Below are 19,865 nucleotides of genomic sequence, written 5' to 3' on the forward strand. Positions count from 1 at the left end.
ATTATTGATTGATGACGTGATGGGGTTGATGGGATCGAGATCGATCAAATATTTCTAGAAGCGCATCACGGCAATTCTTGGCTGAGGGGTTTTAAAAGATATGGTCTGTCTGAATGGGTATAACTATGAATGTGCTTGAGAAGGTACCGGCCAGGGGAAGATGTGCAAGGGTGGATAGCAGGTGGAGTATATTGAGGGCCCTGAATCGGAAATCAGGCTCATCTGAAGCATCTCATAGTTGGTCATCAATATCTACGGAAAAGGTTTCCGGGGGCTCAACTTGGTTTTTGGTCATAATACTTCCTAAACGATCAATATATGTCGAGTAGAACAGAAATGGCTTGCAGGCATATGCAACAAGGAAAACCGAAAGTAAATATTGTACGCAGTAAGACGTCCCAAAATTAAACAAATGACCACTCATACCCAAAAATCGTGCCTGAGGGTGGCCTGAGAACACCAATATTCCCGAATTCCCTCCCTGTTAAACTCCACCCAGCCCTTCATACGCCGATCCAATATCACCAAAAGACCATTACATCACATCAGCGTCATGGCTATCTACCATCGCCGTCCGTAAACCGAGTCCTCTGATTTGGAAGCGCGCTTTTCAGGTTGTCGATGCCGGTCGCGAGAATCGGAATACGAACCCTGTGAGCTGCGTTCTCCATTCTGAGACCCGGAATGGCTGCTCTCGTTCGTTGATGTCAAAAGTCTGGTTTTCTGTGCCAAATCAACTTCCCCGTCGCCGTTGTACCGTGCCTCTGCATCCCGACCAAAGAGCGCCATCATATCCTTCATCGTAAGCTTGGCGGCGGCAGTCTTGCCTTCAATGGTGACGTTGGCCAACTCTCGCTTGCGATCTTGGAGGTCAATGATACGCTCTTCGACCGTATCCTTGATGATCATCTTGTAGATCTTGACATCCACGGTCTGGTTGAGACGGTGGACACGGTCAATGGCTTGTTCTTCGACGAACTAGAAAGTAGATAGATTAGCATCTGTTTTGGAATATCAAGCAGACAGAAATAGACTGGACACTTACAGGATTCCAAAACGGTTCCAAAATGACCACACGACTCGCTGCAGTCAGGTTCAGTCCCAATGCACCGGCTCGCAAACTGCAAAGTAGGACTCGCGTTCCGCTATTGTTTCGAAGCTTGTTGAGACTAGCTTCTCGATGATCGTTGCGCATGCCGCCGTCGTACCGCGCGAATCCAATCCCCGTTCGTTTGAGGAAGGGTTCAATCTTGTCAAGCATCGAAGTGAAGACGGAGAAAACAATGAACTTGTGATCAGCCGACTCTCGATTAAGAATCTTCATCAAATGCTTGATCTTTGTCGAGGGTAGAACTTGGTTTTCATCATCTCCCGGGTTCAGATAAATGTCATCCTCAGAGTCGCTTTCTTGGTGTTGAATCTTTGAGCTCATGCGGTTGGCAGTGGGTGATTCGGGTCCATCATCATCGTCAGATTCTGAATCTTCTGAAACAAGCCACTCGCCGCCTCCTTCTGCGTTTTCATCATCCGAACCTCCGGCCTTTCCAAAGTTGGGAGCCGACCGCTTCCCTTCGGGTACAATCCACTCTCCATCATCCTCTTCCTCATCATCACTATCGACAATGATTCTTCGGTTCCTTTGAGCACGAGCCGTCTTGGCTTCTGAGCGACTGGCCGATGGCGAGTCAGTAAGGTCCACGATTGAATGCTTGCGGGAGCTCTTCTTTTTCTTGCCACTGCGGTTTCCTGCGAGCGTATCTTTAATATCCGTCTCACAGTCGCCACACCTGCTAGCACCACTTGCTGCCTCATCCTTACTCAAACCCGTCTGGCAGACGTCGCATTTCTTCGACATCACACTAAGCGCCCCGAAGAGATCGGCCATGCTATCGAGATCATCCTGCTTTCCTGGCGCAAGTTGACTGCCCGAGGCGCCATTTTGCAAAAGAACATCTTTGTCCTTGGCAAGATCGCTTTTCACCAAGTCAGGATGGTTGCAAGATTGCCGGAGACGCAACAGCAGGACCAAAGCGCCGGCATAGTCCATTTTCTCGCCCATCATCTTCTCAAGGCTGTTTTCCGTCCGCTGTTCCAGACGCTTGTAGAAGTTCCATTCGCCAGGCATAAACTCGGCAGCAACCTTAATGACCTCTCGCTTAGTGATTTGGAAACCGGAGGATTTCTTCCCCTCACCACTTTCGCCGGGTTTGAGGTTAGAATTGAGTTTCAAAACGTCCTTAGTTCGACGTTTCATGAATGCCTTGAGGTAAACCTGCAGACGCTCGATTGCCAGACCCCCTCGACCATTGGCTAATGGCTTCGTAATTTGGTCCTTCCAGGCCGCTAGGTCGTTGTACGGCTTGATGCGTAAAAATTTGATTAGACTCTGCAGCTCGTCGAGATTGTTTTGCATCGGAGTCCCCGATAGACACCACCGGTATTCCGCATCCAAGGCATAGGCAGATTGTGTGGCCTTTGCATTTCGATTCTTGATGGTGTGGGCTTCATCCAGTATAATTCGGTACCAGTACACAGAGAAGAGACCCGATTTCTTGTTGCTCTTGTCGGAAGCTCCATGTTCAGAAGTCAGCGTGCCGTAGGTCGTGATCACGACATCGTAATTTTCGAGGTTGTCTGTTGCCTTTGCTCTGGTGTTTCCGTGATAGACACACACGCGAAGTCTGTGGGATGTTTCCACCTTGTCATTGATCTCTGCTTCCCATTGCTTGATAAGAGCCAAAGGCGCAACGACCAGGGTTGATTTGCTTAGCCCAGGCGGCAGTTTCGAGCTATTCTCGCTATCTTCATCGTCGCTGTCGTCGGACTCGTCCGGGTCAACGGGTCGTCGGCGCCCATCCTCGCGTTTTTTATTCGTGAGTAGAAGTGAAATAGCTTGAACAGTCTTTCCGAGACCCATGTCGTCCGCGAGGATACCACCCTTCGGAAGAACGCCCTTGGCTTTGCTCTGGCCGGTTTCTTTGTCCCTCATCCAATTCACTCCTTCACGTTGATGAGGTAGAAGCTTTACTTTCAAGCCCTCTACTGTACCGTCGTCTTCATCTTCCTCTTCCTCTTCTTCGTCATCGTTCTCATCGTCCTGGTCACTTTCGACATCTTCGTCCTCTTTGGCGGCTTTGTTGTTACCAATTTCCCCAGTCGATGCCTTTGAGACTGGCGCCTCAACGTCATAATCGCTGCTGGAATCATCGCTCGTCGGCCTGGGTTCCGCAACTGTCACTCCCTGCAATTGGGCAGTCAAATCATCGATATCAGCAGTCTCTTTCTTTTCGCCTTTGCTCTGATCTTTATCGTCCTTGGTTTTGTCTTTCTTCTCTTTCTTGCCCTTCTTGTTCTTCTTGTTCTTCTTTTTGTCTTTTGATTTCGAGGACTTAGATCCGTCTTCTTCCTCGAAAGCCCCTTCAAGCAACGCCTTGATGTTCTCGTTGGCCTTGGCTGTATCCACATAACCATAGGTGTCCGTGGAGCCAAATCCTACATTGCGTGGTCGGTCGCTTGGTGTAAAACTCCCCTCCCCAGTAAGATCCACAAAGTTCTGCAAATTCTTGGAGGCATGATTCATTTTCATTGCGGAAGGTTTGGCCGAGGAGGCGTAAAACGTCTTGGGGGCTTTCGGCGTGGAGAAGGTAACGTTTTCGGGGCGTTTGATCTGGAAGACATCGTTGTTGACAGGGCGAGAGAACCGATTGTTGTTGTAGGCAGAAGGTCGGACGGGCTTGAAAGGATCGAACGCTTCGCCACGTCTCGGAGTAGATACCCCGGCTCCTGGGGTAGCGATCTGTCGGTGACCCTGGTGGGGGTATTGGGGCCGTTGTTGAGGCTGAGGCGGCGGTCTATGATGTTCGGGCCGTCCCCTGTTCGGCTTGGGTATATTGAACGGATGGTTCGAGCGTTGGTTTGGGTTTGGAGGGTGCGCCGGGCCTATTGGCGAAGGTCTCCCAAATTCGGGGTGTTGAGAGATCTGACGACGTGGATCGTCATTTGGCTTTCGAGGAGTGATAGGATTGAGGGGGTTCTCGCTTTCTTTGGCCATATTGAAAGCTAGGTGGGAATTGTTGTGGTTTGATCGAGGTGCGTTTGCTGTCTAAGTGGGAAAGGGTCTTGTATGTTTTGTTTTGAAAGAAAGTGCGTCAAAAGTCGAGTATTGCCGTAGTCAATAGTTCTGCATAAAAGAAAGGCTCGCAGACTATGCAAGCAGCTGTCTAGGAAATATTTAAGCTCTATTGTCGTTAACGTAACGTGGTCGAAAAAGTTTCGCGTTTCTCTGGCGTGGAGGGGCAACTTGGTTAGCTTCTCATTGAACTCAGGAGAGCCGGTTCTGCTGGGCTCAATAAGGAATGTACGACTCACCCTGGTCATGCCATTTCAAGATGAGCAACTGTTGCACTCAAATGGGCAGTGGGGGTCAAAAAGTCGTGGAGGGGAAGAGCTGGTGGTGATGCAAAGGTTGTGAGTGCCCACATTTTATCGATAGCGCCTATCGCTCGTTTGTTTGGGATGTTTGCCCCAGCAACGTCGCCCCGCATCTGTCAGCCCTCCCTTGACTTCGACTTTTCGGTGGAAGTGCCATTATCTAGATTGTGAATCGTGGCCAGTTGATCTTCAAGGCATTTGGGGCCTTAGTTTGAAGCAAATGGCTTATTCTGCTCTGACAAATCGTCGAGGTACAATTGTCTACGGAGTATAGGGAACTGAATCACCCTGCTGTGCATATCCATGGATTGCTTCTTGTTGCGCTTGACTGCGACCATGTTTAGATAGAGAATCTCAAGTCTGCAATATTACATTCAGAAATTTGAAGATTGACCTCCTCTAGTTTCATTCACGTTATACCCCCTCATCCCTGGCATATGACAATATTGTCCAGTAGAACTAGCCAATATCGTATCCAACTTCCAAGTACATTATTTATAGCACTCGCTATTGAACTCCGCCGCAATTCCTTAGATTTTCTCAAACTTCCCCAATAACGCCTTTCAGTATTTCCGGGACAATGGTGCCCGCATCGCCCTGAAAGAACCAATCTCCCGGCTTCAAACCGGAAGCTCCGACATCATTCCGATCCATGTTGACAACCGCCACTCTCGCGCCCCGATCGCGAGCCTTGTCAACATATCCCGCAGCAGGGTAGACTTGAGAGCTCGTGCCAACCACTAGGATAAGATCAATAGGCCCCGAACGCATCCACCTATCCACCTCATCAATCGTATGCAGCGGTAGACTTTCACCAAACCACACAACCCCGGGCCGAAGAATGCCATCTTTACACTCGGGACAGTGCGGAAGCGCATCCAGACTTAGCGCAGGAAGCGGAACCCGATCGTCAGATATGTCTGCCTCCGGTGCCTCCCCGTTTCCTAGAGGATCAGACAAATATTTTGAGGCGGATTCGCCCGTTGTGTCCTCAGTGGAAGGGTTGAAGTCCGGGTTACCCTTGGGGATTTCTAAGGCCGGGACAATAGGATCGGTGAAATCATTCTCACGAGAATAACTGCAGTAGAACGAAGTGCATTTCACGGTAAAAAGAGACCCGTGAAGAAGGTGCAGCTGTTCCGAGGGGTGGTCCGCTCGCTGCGAAAGGCCTACCGTTCCAATATCAGCATCTCAACTCCACAAGATGACAGAAACCAGACTTGTCTTACCATCAACATTCTGGCTTAACGTGATGAAGTCCTTATTCTTCTTGGCTAGTTTCGCGAGCGCATAGTGAGCCGGATTCGGCTTCGCTTTCAGCGCCATATGTCTGCGATGGCTGTAGAACTGCCACACCAGGTCTGGGTTGGCCTCGAAAGCTTCGGGCGTGGCGAGATCCGTCGCACCGTGAGTTCTCCACAGCCCTCCGACGCCCCGGAAGGTCGGCAGTCCTGACGATGCGGAGAGCCCCGCGCCTAGAAGAGCAAGGACACGCCTGCGTCCCTTCAGAAATTCCGAAAATGATCGGAGATCGGCTGCTGGAATGGTGGACGAGGCCATGGCGGGGACGTTTGAGGTAGGGCTCTGGGCCGTGTGACAAATCTTGTCGACAGACCTATATAGCTTGCGATTTGTATATTGAAGGGGGGCTGTAACTTATACTCTCCGCTCAAATGGATGTGCTCCGGAGCTACTAAAAGTGAGTACGTTGTCGGATGTTGAAGTTGCAGAAAGTCGGGAACGCGCTAAAATCTAGCGATGACGTGGGGGATTGGATCCCATGTGTTTGTCGGGGCTCCTTTTTGAGTGACAAAGTGCGAGTGTTAAATTAGATTTACCGGATCTAAGGGATTTATTATGGAAGCCTGGGGGTTTTACTTTGGCGAGTTGTCCCAGAAAATCTTTTTCTTTGCCCTTTTGCTACTGCTACGGTACATGATTGGGATATATAGTTTGGTCACTGCGGACGGAGTACGCGAACTACACAACATGAAGAATAACGGCACCGACATCTCGGCTTTAATTTACGTTGGCGACTAAATAAGCTGTAAATTTCAAAAAGAGAATGATAATGTTGAAGACAAAACTGGTAGCCAGACCATTGCAAATAGCGAAATAGACACTGAACTAATGCTGTTCTTCCTTGGGAAGAGTTATCCCGACTGCGTCTTGGGCATAACCTTGGTTTTGGTCATTCTTACTGGCAACGAAGCCGGTAATGTAGTCTGGTACTACGGCCACCTTGTTATCAGAGCTTGGAATGGGTGCCCCGAACGTCTCCCAGACGGGTACCACTCCCGTCCAGACACGGTTGGTCACTTCTTCATTAGAATAGTCCTTTTTCTCATCGGAAACCCCTCCGTCACGAATCTTGCCGCTTCCGTCAACCACTCGGACCTTGAGAATGACCGTCGAAGACATCTCGGTACGGTCCGGGGGCACTCGCGAATGGTCCCAACGGTTTGGGAGCACCGAGTTGGTGATCAGCTCCATTGCATAAAGCTTCTCGGCCTCATCGGTGACGACATGCGCATAGCCATGAAGGATAGCGGAGCGGTAGTTGTAGCTGTGAGAGTTGGGTGTCAGGGACAGGATCAACCCGTCGACTTTGCTAGCAGCCACGCAAATCGGCAGTCCTTGTCCCTGAGATTCTCGGGCAAGGTTCATGATCCGCGAGCTGACATAGCCGTGTAGATAGCAGTCCAGGGGCTCGTTGATATCCGCAGAAGGATAGTCGAACGATCCCATCTGCCCGATCATAGGTATGATGGCGGGGAAAGGGTCCTCAGGGCCGGGATTGAAGGATACATGGAGAACCTGAGTTGAGTTGATGATGGAATGGATTGCTCCCAAGTCATACGTCGCTGCATGAAGATTTAGCCTTCTTTCTCTTCGGCAAATAATTGAAGCTCGACACACCTCTGTGCTTGTAGCGGTTGACGGTGTTTGCAGACCTCTTTGGGTAAGTCAATGTGCGTCCCATGTTGTCTTCTGGAACCTTTGCCGATGCTGTATTTGGGCGTTGATAGATGCCCAGCTCTGGAACTTGTACGCCCTTTTATCCTTAAGATGTGAGTCATCTTGGCCACACCTGACGCAACCTGGATCCTTTCAGACCGAGTAGCCAAACAGTATAGATACTACCCAAGGGGAGGTAGGTGCAGATAGGTGCCCTAGGCCAATCAGGCAAGTCCATGCGGCGCGGCGCATCGCAAACGGCGAGTCGCTGATTGGCTGCCGGCTCCGACCCCGGGTTGTGGCCTAAGGCGACAAGGCCACCAGGCAACGAGGCCCGCCGTGGTTTGGCGCGGGAGTTGCTGCTTCCTCCCGATTGAACCTTACGGCCAGTGCCCACATCTCCAAGTCAACAACACTCGTCCCTCCTTCAATGGTGACTTGATGACAAGCATGTCGACATGCAGGTTATTCGCTCGCCAATGGCCTCGCTGCCTTCGTCGCTCCGTGCCATGGATCCCTCGGTCAACGTCGAATCGGCTGGTCTCTCTTCAACTTCCGGCTCTTCGCCGTTCCTACGCTTCGTCCATCTCCGCCGCGGAGCTTAAATTCGGACAACCATTACACGAGACGCACCCCCATCTACTGAATCCCGGAGAATGTGTGTTTCCCCCTTCGATGTTCATCGCACGAGATAATATGGCATGGTTATATTGACTGCGGATCAAAGTGACACCCGGGATTACCGCCCTCGAATACGCTCACCGTCGATCCCGACTTGCGAACAAGCTTCCCAAATACTCGATTGCCGTCCTAGCTGCCAACGAAGTCACATATCGCGCGTCGGGCATCTTCAATGAGTACCGACAGGACTCGAATTTCTTTTATCTTACGGGTCGGTGTTCATGATGAAAAGGAAAAGGAACCCATGGTTGATTGATTTTGTCGGGAACAGGATTCAACGAACCCAATGCGCTTGCGATCATCGGTGAGTTGTTGCCCAGGAGGATCCAGGGCTCAAGAACAACAAATCAACAATGCTGACTAGGCCGCAGCAAACGACGGCTCTGGCGACAACCACCTTTTCCATCTCTATGTTCGGGAGAAAGATGCTAAGGCGGAGCTTTGGGATGGGGCTCGCTCCGGAACGCAAGCTGCGACCGATGTCTTCAATGCCGACGAGGTAAGGCTTGATCCCATTCTCAATCTACGAAAGCATCGCTAATACGAGAATCCAAGACCGGTGACATAGAACGCATCGGGGATCTACTTCCGCGCATCATCTCAGACGCCGCGGAGATCTATACGGATATTCCTGCCTTCAATCCCGGCCGATCATCCCTACATCGTTATCTATACGGACCTACGGGCGCATCGGAGCAACTCAAAAAGATTGTCGACTACCGAAAAGTCAAGCCTTTGCGCCCTATCCTCAACGAGATGAGAGTATTCAAGAGCGAGGACGAAGTTGTACAAATGCGGGCAGTTGGACAAGCTTCCGGAAGAGCCTTCACTGAATCCATGCGACACACATTCTCGAAGGAGAAGGATCTCACATCCTTCTTGGAATACAATTTCAAGATCAACGGCTGTGACAACAGCGCTTTCGTTCCCGTGGTCGCGGGTGGCGCGAATGCTTTGAGTATTCATTACACGAGAAACGACGACGTCTTGAATGATGGCGATATGGTGCTGGTGGATGGAGGTGGCGAAGGAGGTACTTATATATCCGACATCACTCGGACGTGGCCAGTCAATGGCAAGTTCTCGGATCCTCAGCGTGACCTGTACAATGCGGTGTTGAATGTGCACCGCAGCTGTGTCTCTCTCTGTCACGAGGACGCAGGGCTCTCCTTGGACCGATTGCATACCGTCGCGGAAAATGGTCTGAAAGACCAACTGCAGCAGCTGGGCTTTGACGTCTCCGGAAATGCCATGGGGACCCTCTTCCCTCACCACCTTGGCCACTATATCGGGCTGGACGTCCACGACTGCCCCGGGTACCCAAGAGGGTACAACCTGAAGGCGGGCCAATGCATCACCGTGGAACCGTAGGTGTCTCTTCTTCAAACTGGTTGGGGAGTCCTCGCTAACATGATCCAGCGGTATCTACGTTCCCGACGACGAGCGATGGCCAGAGAAGTTCCGGGGAATTGGAATCCGCATTGAGGACAGCGTCTGCGTGGGCGATGACAGCCCGATCGTGCTGACCACCGAAGCTGTCAAGGAGGTAAGTTTGCCGTCGTTCAGCCGTCTTGCGTGCATTAGCGCCTTCTCCGCTGATAATACGTCATTTTTCCAGGTCGACGACATCGAGGCACTTCGGGACTAGATTAGGGAAGCATGATTGTAGCTGGAAGATACCCTTTGTAAATGGATGTATAATAGCGAAATGTATTGATCCGAGTCGGGTGGGAAAACACGCCTCCTCTCATTGTTATTGTTGTTATTATTATTGTCTGAAGAGAAGAAAACAAACAAACGCAGCCCTAAGCGGTGTTGTCACAGATTTCCCGGTTTTCTTACGCCAGTACATACATGTACATCAGTACTGGAATACCTCCAGCACCAGCGACGCGGAAAAATCCAAGAAGTTCCCAGAGAGAAAAAGGAGTAGATAGGTCCAGTCGCGGTGAGAGAGAAATTAGCAGTCCGCACCGGAATGTCCCAACCTTCATAGTACAGAACATACATGCATACCTGGCGGAGGTTCGCGGTGGGTTGATGCCCCGTTGTCAAGGCGCACATCCCGCGGCCAAAACAAACCAAACCAAACCAAACCAAACGGTCTCCACTCCCCGACACGCTTTAGTTACTTCCTTTCTCTCTCTCTCCTCCCGCTCTCTCTCTCTCTCTTCCCCCCCAAAGACACCGACGCAGCCACTGCTACTTCTTTCCTTCATCCTCCACCTCCAGGCCTCGTTCACTGGACAGTGCTCGTCGACCTCCCCTCAATATCCTCCTTGGGCAAGAGGCTGTCTCCCACCCTCCCCTCTTATTGTCCCTCCGTTCCCTACATCCATGACTCTGGATCGCGTGAACAATGGCATTTTTTTGATCGTGCAAGCCTTCGAGACGTGTCGTTCTTCGCGTGCTCAGCCTGCCGCGCCCCTCTTTTGAACAGGCCTCCGAACTAGCTGCTTAATTTACCTATTTACCCTCGGCGTATCGTTACCCTATGGCAGCAGTATTCATACCCCCTTCACCGCAGACCTCGTATAACATGTCGACTCGCCGTCCACTCGCCAACGTGCCGAATGCTACGAATTCCCCTCACCGAATGGGCCTCGTGCCTGCCAAACGTTCTCGCCCGGGAAATGGTCCCGTTGAAATCCCTTACGGCCAGCCACCGCCCAAGAAGCAGGTAGTCGATGGGCCCGAAGTGGAGGCCCGTTCACCGACCCGGTCCAGATCCTCCGCCTATCAGAATAATGATTCGAGGCAATTGTTCTCGCGTCGAACGAATAATGGTCAGCCAAGTGCGTTCGAGAGGAAGCTGGTCGCTGCCAGGGATAAGGATAGACAGCCTCAGAATCGGGCGTTGAGGCATGAGAAACCGTCCGCGGAGACCATCGACACCATCCGACAGTGGCAGAGACATTATCGCAAGGCCTTCCCGCAATTCGTCTTTTACTTTGACAGTATCCCAGAAGATCTTCGTAGTAAATGCTCAAGACAGGTCATTGCATTAGGTGCTGTAAGTGCATCTGACCATTCTCCTTGACCCCGCCCCTTCGCATTCCATGGTTGTAAAGGAAGCCATTTATGGATGTAGGTTGTGAAGACTCGAAAATAAGTTGCTGACAACTCACCCTAGCGCGAAGAGAAATTCTTCTCACGTCTAGTGACCCACGTCGTTACCTCCCGCCCTATCCCCCCCGAACATGAAACTACAAGCCCGACGGAATTGGCGACGGAATCGGTGGATCAGGCAGCTGCAGATGGTTCTTTGCAGACGGTCAACCCCTCCTTGCTCGAGAAAAATGCCGACCCACACCTACATATGTCCATGAAGAATGACGCTCGACGGGAACCGACCAATATGGATGTTTTGCACCGGGCTCGCCAAATGGGAATGAAGATATGGGCTATCGAGAAACTGCAGCGGATGATCGCTACTATCAACGACGGTGAACTTGGCGGCCACAGCGGCCATTCAACCCGTAATGCCAACGCCGGTGGCCATGCTAAGGCTAGAGGTGACGCCGACCTGTCCCAGGTTCTTCAAAACGAGCTCATGAGTGGCTCTTCCGATCGCAATCCTCTGTCGGTCCTGAAAGACTTGGTCATGTTTAAGGGTCCGTTTATCTACATCCATGACATGGATGAAAAGACTCGGCCTGTCATGGTCCGTGAATACCCCAAGGTGGCAAGGCGACAAGATGGTATTTGGCCGCAATTTCGGAGTGCACCATTGGGCAAATGCCCGTTTGTGGAGGAGGCCCCAACGAAGAAGGAAACCGAACGACAACGGGCGCGCCAGAAAGAAAGGGAAAAGAAGGCCTTTTCTAAGCCTGCACCCGTCGCGGCGACTCATGATACCAAGCCCAAGGCACTCGAGGACACTGCTGGGAAGGTAGAGGATCCTGAGGTTGACCGAGAGACCAGCCCCAGAGATGAACCTGAAGGCGTTATATCCCAGCCAAAGCAGCCGGAGATGCAAGAAATGCAACCAACGAGGCCGTTGTCGCCAAAGAAGAGCTCTGAAAGTTTCGTTCCTCCCCAGCTGAACCGGAATGGTCCTTTCTACCTTGGCCGGGAGCCTGCTGCATCGGGCGTGCAGCCCTCAAATATCACGTCTGCTATCCGATCCCAGATGGTGTCCTCAACTGCCGCTGCGCCCGGGGCGAAGGCAGGTGTGAGCAAAGAGGTCCACGAGCTGAAGAGAAAGGTTCTCGAGAAGAGCAACGGGGGATTTTCCGCTGGCACGGGACCGTCGTCTCACCATCCCGTGGACCCTTCTGCAGCGATGAAGGCGGCAAAGAACCAGGCCAGTCGGCAAGGCAAGCCGAACCCGCCAGAAAAGCTTGGACATGTCATTGAAGAGGAACCTACGCAGTCAGAAGGCAATGGTAACACTAAACACCGACCAAGCCTTCGAAGAAGTAGCAGCCAGAAGAAAAAGGAAAGGCGGAGGGATCCTAAGCCAGGATACTGTGAAAACTGCCGGGACAAGTTCGATGACTTTGATGAGGTGAGTGTCTTACCGTTGACAAGAAGGGAAGAAATTGCTAACTAACGAATGTAGCATGTGTTGACAAGAAAACACCGCAAATTCGCATTGAACACGTCTAACTGGTCGGAACTCGACTCACTCCTCTTCCAGCTTCAACGACCATTAAAGGAAGAATACGATTATGTGTAGGCCATCCTTAAAGAATAAAAAAGGGCAAAAAAAGCAAAAGCAACCAATAATCAGAAGAAAAAAAACATGGCACATACATATGACGCGATTCTTTCCATCTCAACCGCATTAGCGTCACTGACTTTTTTAACGATTAGCTGTTCCTTTGACGGCAGTAATTACATGCATGGAGAACACGAGAGCATTTGAAAGAGCGATCCTAAATAACAAATGGTACATATGCGCCTCGGATTTGATTCAAAACTTGCGCTCCACGGAGCAAACAACTGACTTGATCTTCTGTCGCTCATTTGACCTTTCATTCCCAGGTTTCCCCTTTATTTTTCTACTTTTCTTTTCTTTTCCTTTCTTCCCCCTTTATCTCTTGCATCGGTTATGTGTTTTACAAATCGTTTTTGTTGTACCTGATGTCTCACAGTGCATTATCATACAGCCGGCGTCATTGGATTTTGCCTGCATTATATCATACGGATTTGATGAACGAAAGCAACTGACAGCCTGTCCGACATCAATTTTGGGAACAATGATTTCGGGCATTCGACAGAAAAAAAGAAAAAAAAAGAAAAAAAAAGGTTATGGAGAGAAAGGACAAGGAAGGCTTGTGAGTTGAAAGAGGCGATTTCAAAAGTCCTTCCGCTTCCCGTTCATACCTTACATTGGGCCTAATTCACACGTTTCCCTTCTCATTCCCCTTTCTATTTATTTCCATTCGGTTCTCTTCTTCTATTCTCTTCTTGGTTCTTCTTAGGTGGATGTGTTATGGGGTTGCATTAAAAGGACGGACAGTCCGTACCGGTGGTGTTTTTGAACTTTGACGTTGTCAATCTTATTTCCCCAATGTGCGTGTTTATTACTAGCTCGCTTTCACTTCTTTCTACCTACTTATATCGCGAGATTCGTGATCCATGCACATGCAGCTGGACCGAACTCCGACGGAGGCGTTCGAATCATGGTGTAGGGTCTAGGTCAGTCGGGGCACATACATAGTAAAGTACCTAGCATTTTATCTAGCAATGAAATGATAAACATCCTGCCCTATGAAGCCCAACAGAGTTCATCAGTAAATAAAACGTGCCTTGCAAACAGCCTCGGTCATCTCGGCCCAGTGACAGATGGAACTCGGCAGAAAGGACGGTCCGTCCGGCGGAGAATCCATCAGCGCCTTGCCACTCGTTGGTTAGGGAAGGAAAGAAAAGAAAAAGAAAAAAAAGAAAAAGCCCTAACGAGCGCCGGCAGAACGGAAGGCGCTGGGGATGCTCCCGACTACGCTGCATATACCAGCACGTCCGGGCTGCCCTGGAATATAAAGCAATTCAGTTTGCTTTCAAAGTTTCTGAGCGGTAATCAAACTCTTCTTCAAAAAATTTGTTTCGTCTTTTTTCCCGTTTCTTTTTTTAAGTTATTGTCAGCCAGATAACGTCACTGAACTCCCTAACCCCCCTACCAATCTACTTCGAGGATCTACTTCACTGGTGGATCCATCCCTCCAAGGTACATACTTCTTCCGGTGTGGAAGCTGGTAACGCCACTCACTCACTTCTTCATTAGCTTATCTGATCGGATCGGAGCTTGTCCTTTTCCCTCTCGCCCTATAGGCGGTACATACATCCATCCAGACATTCGTACATACTGTACTTGCGTACATACATACACCTACAGATACATTGTTGATAACAATTGCGTCTTGACGATCTAATTGCGCTTCCTTGTGTTGGTTCCACTGCTCTTGGAAAGTCCCCCCGTGGAAATTTGTGTCTCGCGCTACGCGACTTACCCACGCTACCTATCATCTACTACTTATCTATACTTGTCCCGTGGCAACAATGGCATCATCTAGAACCGCAGCCCAGATGACGCTGCCCCTGCGACAATGTCTCTCTTGGGGTCGCATCTCCTCATCGTCGATAACTCCGCTGCTTCTGGCAGGGAGCCATCAACCCTCCCGCCTTGCTACTAGATGTCTCCTGCCCACGTGTATGTCTGGCACTGGCACCGCCTCTGCCCCGACATCATTCGTGCGCCATAGCTCGCATTCTCCGCTGAGCGCAACGCCCGTGACGTCCCGGAAGAAGGTCACCGTGCAGACGCTGCGCAGCCTCTATCGAAAGGGCGAGCCGATCACCATGATGACGGCCCATGACTTCCCCAGTGCTCATGTCGCGGAGGCGGCGGGCATGGAGATGGTTCTGGTCGGTGATAGCTTGGCGATGGTGGCGCTGGGAATGGAGGATACAAGCGAACTGGAGATGGATGATATGCTGTTGCATTGTCGGAGCGTGGCGAGGGCGGCGAAGAGTGCTTTTACGGTTTGTTCTCCCTCTCTTGATTTTAATTCGTGAGGGCTGGGCTAATTCATTTCCATTCAGGTTGCTGATCTCCCCATGGGTTCTTATGAGGTCTCGCCAGAACAGGCTCTGCAATCGGCCATCCGCATCGTCAAAGAAGGTCGCGTGCAGGCCGTGAAGCTGGAAGGAGGCACCGAAATGGCCCCGACCATCAAGCGGATCACGCAGGCGGGGATCCCCGTCGTCGGACACATCGGGTTGACGCCGCAGCGCCAGAACGCGCTGGGCGGGTTCCGTGTCCAGGGCAAGTCGACCGCGGGGGCCTTGAGTCTGCTGAAAGACGCCCAGGCCGTGCAGGAGGCTGGGGCGTTCGTGATGGTTCTCGAAGCCGTGCCCGCGGAGATCGCCACCATCGTGACGAAGAAACTGAGCGTGCCGACGATCGGCATTGGTGCGGGCAATGGCTGTTCGGGGCAGGTCCTTGTGCAGATTGACATGACCGGCAACTTCCCGCCGGGTCGGTTCCTCCCGCGCTTCGTGAAGAAGTATGCCGATGTCTGGGGCGAGGCCATGAAGGGGATGCAGCAGTATCGGGAAGAGGTGAAGAGTCGCGCGTATCCGTCGGAAGAATACACCTATCCTATTCCCAAGGAAGAGTTGGCGGAGTTTGAACGAATCGTGGAGAAGTTGGACGAGTAAAGAGTTGTTTAGTCTCTTTTCTTCTCTTGTTTTGTTTCACCATTTGCTTGCTACATGTTATTGTTACTGTTACTATTTCTCGTCCTGCCTGGCATAAGTGGTTTTTGTGATACCTCATATCATAGCTCATGTCTCATGTCTCATGTCTGTTAGAAAGCGATAGATGCCAGCTGGCTGTTCTCTACGCTGACCTATGTACATTTCAATCGAGTCAACTTAGACTTCGTTGCAATTCCAAGCATATCATACTCACCGTCTCCTCTCGACGCTGTACAACTCGTCACATCCCATCAACCAAACGCGGGCGTCATCGAGTACGACACGATCAATTGCTCGTCCGTCTTAAAGCACTGTCCACAACCAAGTTAACAAGATCCCGTGGAAGAAAAAAAACCCCAAGAAAAGAAAACTCACCCTCCACAACCCCCCCACGCCCTCATCAAGCCCCGGTGCAAACGTACTATTCACATAACAAATCACCGAATCAGACGGCTTACAGTCCAGCTTCTTGCGCAGGAAATTAACCACAGTCTCGAATTTCTGGGAAGCGCTGATCTTGAAGACGCGGGTTTTCAAGATCGGGGCTGCAGGTAAAGGTTGGAAGCGGACGGTGACTGTTTGTAAGTCAGCAAGCACACCAAAAAAGCCTCTTGGGTCATTGCAAACGCTGCGTGATGAAGAAGACACCAATCCAGTCGCATGTTCCTTTTTTTTTTTTTTTTTTTTTTTTTTTGGAGAGGGGATTAAGCGGGGAAAATAGAGTTATAAAAATTGATTGAATGGATGAAAGTAAATGAAAGGGGGGAAAATGGCCAGATGACCCTACAATGACGCTGCTCGCTCTATAGAGTCTGAGGCCTGACTTTCTTTTTTGGCGTTCACTGAGAGGGAAAACGGGGTGAATCTAATGCCCAGACACTGCCTATACTAATAGTTACTTACCCTTTCCTGTATCGATGGCCTCGGCATCCGCTAGTGCTTGATGCGCGTCCCGTGGTAGACTGGTTAAAACCACGGACGCGGACATGGTCAGTGGCAGGTCGGATCCATGCGCGTCATCGGGAATAGGGGCATCGGTGTTGGCAGCGGAGTCTGAGGCTTTATTTCGACTGGCCGGTCGATGGGGCAGATTAGTTTGGGCGATCCCGGGCGGATTCCGGTCTGGCTGGGGAGAAATTTGGCTGGAGGGGTATGAAGAGGAGGAGCCCATTTTGTGCATGATGATTGAAATGGAATTAAGATGGTAACAAAGAATGGGCTTGGAAAATTCTGTGTGCTGAATCTCACGGCTAAGGGATGGAGTGTGATGGGGATCAGATGGATGAATGACGGAGGAGGTCTTTACTTTTACTCTCTTTAAGACCGTCCGCGGGTTGAGGCATGGACACCTGAGGCCACCATTTGGTGAGTCTCATCACCAACAGCCAGTTCCATGGTGTATGCGGCATTAATAGGAATGAGTTCTGGTTTTCTAGACTTCCTTTGCTAGTGTTTATTATTGTCTAGTGTTCTTAGATATGCCTTCCGTCTAACACGAATTACCATCCTTTCATAGCACTAGGACTTGCTAGACTCCGTAGTAACTAGTACTTAGTTAGGGCATCCTAAGCCTGAGACTCAACTTCTACCCAAGGTCTTGTCTTAGAGAACTCTAGCTGATGTGGTCCTCAACCACTGATATACAGTATGAGAAAAGAAAGAATGACCTGGCTCTTCAATGATGAGTACCTGATCCAACTCGCCGGGTTTGCTACCTGATCATGCCCCACATGCGACACGATGCAAGACCAGTACTAAGTAGGGGGAGTAACTAGGAGTATAACGAAGAGTCACCGGCACCAGACTTGGTTGGAAGAACCACTCAGCTTGGGAGGTTCCCATCCACGATCTGCGTATGCGCCCAACTTGCAACCTTGAACCTATGAACCTACAAGATGCTGAATGATAACGCTGGCTGAGTCATCTGCAGGCGCACCTGACTCGTGCGGGCCGTGGTGCCATCATCGCCCGCTATCGTCAACCTTCCTCCCCTTCGCCTTCTCCCCTCTTCGCTCATACCTCCCTCCCACTTCTCTCAACTCCGGTCCCCCATTGCTCGACTCTCTCCTCCCCCTTGAAACCTGCACCTTCCCCGGTCTCTATACTTCTCTTACCTCCCCAGTCCCGCTACTTTGGCCACATCCAACTTACTTTTCTCGTTCGATCATCGCCACCGCCTCCGGCTCCTTTGTCCCCGCTCGCTCTATTGCTTCCCCGCTTCCACCTTGGGGACTAGTTGCTTTGTCCCAAGTCGCACAATTCGCCCTTTCCGTAGTCAGTCGACGCTTTGAATAGCTTGGATATCATTAGTGTTTGGAAAGAGATTACGGAATCTCCCCTATATCTTCAAAATGAGCAGTCCAAAGCGGAGAATTGAGACAGATGTGAGTCGGTGAACACCTCTCCGACCTGCTGCAGAGACCATATAGACTGACCCTGGTTTGACTCATCTAGGTCATGAAGTACGTTCCACCACTGCCTTCTATCTCTCCTTTTCCATTTGCGGTTGGTTGTACGACCGAATTCATGGCTAACCATCGAACAGGATGTATGCATACCCTTTCGTCCACTCCCAACACCGACCCCTCTAGTCTACCTCATGAGACTATTTGCCGCTATTGAACCACAAAGCTGGGACCGACTTTGACTGGGGATATGTGCTGATATACTTTTATAGGTTAATGAGTGACTACGAGGTAACTCTGGTCAATGATAATAGTGGGTTTTATCTAACATCCCATCCATTTGAACTTGCCTGCTGACCGTGCAATAGTGTATGTTGAATAAAGATATGGACTGCATCCCTGAAGGATACAAGCTCATGGGTTACACTTCTCCGCAGGCAAGAGTTCTATGTGCGCTTCAAGGGACCCGAAGAGAGTACGTATTGGTCCGTGCATTTTGATTCAGCGCGTCTCCCAGCTAACAGTGTTATAGCTCCCTTCCAAGGAGGGCATTGGAAAATCCACGTCGAACTACCAGATCAATACCCGTACAAGAGCCCGAGTATCGGCTTCGTCAACAGGATATTCCACCCCAACATTGATGAGCTGTATGTAAGCAATACCAGCCTAGCTTTTGAAGTGCCATCGCTGACGCCTCTTTTTCCCGGCATAGCTCGGGCTCCGTCTGCTTGGATGTCATCAACCAGACCTGGTCGCCGATGTACGACATGATCAACATCTTCGAGGTTTTCCTTCCGCAACTCCTGCGATACCCGAACCCCTCGGACCCGCTGAATGGTGAGGCCGCGGCCATGCTGATGCGGGAACCCAAAAGTTACGAGGCAAAGGTGAAGGGTACGTAATTTCCACCTGGTGTCTCGTGATTACGCAAATGGCTTATCATCAATAGAATACGTGGCCAAATATGCCAGCAAAGAAGCCGTTGACGACGCCGGGGAAGACACGGAGTCCGAAGATGAACTCAGCTCCGCTGGCAGCTACGAATCGGGCGGGGAAGAGCCGGCCGGAACCATGGACGACGTTTAAATCGCCTGCTAATATTTTCTCCCCTTCGGCTATGCCTTTTTGATGACTATAATGGATCTGGGAGTAATCATTCGCGACCAACGACCTTACATTTGCATCGGCATGATTTCCTTCCTATCATCTATCTGTCGTCTTATCGGGGTTGGGTTTCTCGGCGTTTATCCGGTGGAGTTCTGACGGTCATGGTGCAACTGACTTAACTACGGCTGTAAGGACGTGAATCAGCAAAAGTCGAGCTGGCTTTACGAGCAATCGCTCAATCGGCGAGGCCACTTAAATCTTTCGCTTCATTGTCTCGCCTTGCGCTACCGTGTCTGGACTCTGTGTTTCATAGTCTCTATTCTCTTTTTCTTTTTTTTTTTTTTTTTTTGCTTGCAATTTTTAAGCGCTGTGGTCTCCCGTTGCTTCTATTTTTTTTGATTCTATTCTTCTCTTATCTTCTTTTTCTGAATTAGTCTTGAAACTCCCGCAAGCAATAGGTGCTGGGTTTTGATTCTATGTCTCTTTCCTCTCCACCTGTCATATTATTATGCTACACAATATGAAATATCTAGAGAAATATCGTCTTGTCTAGCACGTGCTCTGTAGTAGGTATGGAAT

At 50.5% G+C, this 19,865-nt stretch overlaps 8 protein-coding genes across 8 annotated transcripts; 4 read left to right on the forward strand and 4 right to left on the reverse strand.

Moving 5' to 3' along the window:
* Positions 1-561: 561 nt before the first annotated feature.
* On the reverse strand, positions 562-4,051 carry KD926_008687 (putative SNF2 family helicase/ATPase; the record flags this gene model as incomplete). The annotated part of the gene is made up of 2 exons (XM_053101437.1): positions 562-978; positions 1,046-4,051. 2 exons carry the CDS (start codon positions 4,049-4,051, stop codon positions 562-564), a joined length of 3,423 nt encoding a protein of 1,140 aa, XP_052954977.1.
* A 920-nt stretch (positions 4,052-4,971) lies between these two features.
* Positions 4,972-5,991, reverse strand: KD926_008688 (SIR2 family NAD-dependent protein deacylase; the record flags this gene model as incomplete). The annotated part of the gene is made up of 2 exons (XM_053101438.1): positions 4,972-5,600; positions 5,661-5,991. 2 exons carry the CDS (start codon positions 5,989-5,991, stop codon positions 4,972-4,974), a joined length of 960 nt encoding a protein of 319 aa, XP_052954978.1.
* Positions 5,992-6,558: 567 nt separating this feature from the next.
* KD926_008689 (pyridoxamine 5'-phosphate oxidase family protein) lies at positions 6,559-7,414 on the reverse strand (the record flags this gene model as incomplete). Its single annotated transcript, XM_053101439.1, has 2 exons — positions 6,559-7,295; positions 7,351-7,414. 2 exons carry the CDS (start codon positions 7,412-7,414, stop codon positions 6,559-6,561), a joined length of 801 nt encoding a protein of 266 aa, XP_052954979.1.
* Positions 7,415-7,839: 425 nt separating this feature from the next.
* KD926_008690 (aminopeptidase P family protein) lies at positions 7,840-9,718 on the forward strand (the record flags this gene model as incomplete). Its single annotated transcript, XM_053101440.1, has 6 exons — positions 7,840-8,047; positions 8,117-8,281; positions 8,342-8,374; positions 8,442-8,569; positions 8,626-9,437; positions 9,490-9,718. 6 exons carry the CDS (start codon positions 7,840-7,842, stop codon positions 9,716-9,718), a joined length of 1,575 nt encoding a protein of 524 aa, XP_052954980.1.
* An 846-nt stretch (positions 9,719-10,564) lies between these two features.
* On the forward strand, positions 10,565-12,751 carry KD926_008691 (protein serine/threonine kinase activating protein nimO; the record flags this gene model as incomplete). The annotated part of the gene is made up of 3 exons (XM_053101441.1): positions 10,565-11,083; positions 11,204-12,580; positions 12,635-12,751. 3 exons carry the CDS (start codon positions 10,565-10,567, stop codon positions 12,749-12,751), a joined length of 2,013 nt encoding a protein of 670 aa, XP_052954981.1.
* A 1,823-nt stretch (positions 12,752-14,574) lies between these two features.
* KD926_008692 (3-methyl-2-oxobutanoate hydroxymethyltransferase ECM31) lies at positions 14,575-15,735 on the forward strand (the record flags this gene model as incomplete). Its single annotated transcript, XM_053101442.1, has 2 exons — positions 14,575-15,057; positions 15,118-15,735. The coding sequence occupies 2 exons, from the start codon at positions 14,575-14,577 to the stop codon at positions 15,733-15,735; spliced, it is 1,101 nt and encodes a 366-aa protein (XP_052954982.1).
* Positions 15,736-16,025: 290 nt separating this feature from the next.
* Positions 16,026-16,945, reverse strand: KD926_008693 (ubiquitin-like protein ATG12; the record flags this gene model as incomplete). Its single annotated transcript, XM_053101443.1, has 3 exons — positions 16,026-16,085; positions 16,150-16,349; positions 16,678-16,945. 3 exons carry the CDS (start codon positions 16,943-16,945, stop codon positions 16,026-16,028), a joined length of 528 nt encoding a protein of 175 aa, XP_052954983.1.
* Positions 16,946-18,125: 1,180 nt separating this feature from the next.
* Positions 18,126-19,265, forward strand: KD926_008694 (E2 ubiquitin-conjugating protein UBC8; the record flags this gene model as incomplete). Its single annotated transcript, XM_053101444.1, has 6 exons — positions 18,126-18,158; positions 18,229-18,236; positions 18,617-18,654; positions 18,712-18,826; positions 18,892-19,073; positions 19,129-19,265. 6 exons carry the CDS (start codon positions 18,126-18,128, stop codon positions 19,263-19,265), a joined length of 513 nt encoding a protein of 170 aa, XP_052954984.1.
* Between the last annotated feature and the right edge of the window lie 600 nt (positions 19,266-19,865).

Source organism: Aspergillus affinis (genome assembly GCF_023601865.1).
Source record: "Aspergillus affinis strain CMG 70 chromosome Unknown NODE_59_length_196328_cov_85_596298, whole genome shotgun sequence".
In the NCBI taxonomy this organism is placed as follows: Eukaryota; Fungi; Ascomycota; class Eurotiomycetes; order Eurotiales; family Aspergillaceae; genus Aspergillus; species Aspergillus affinis.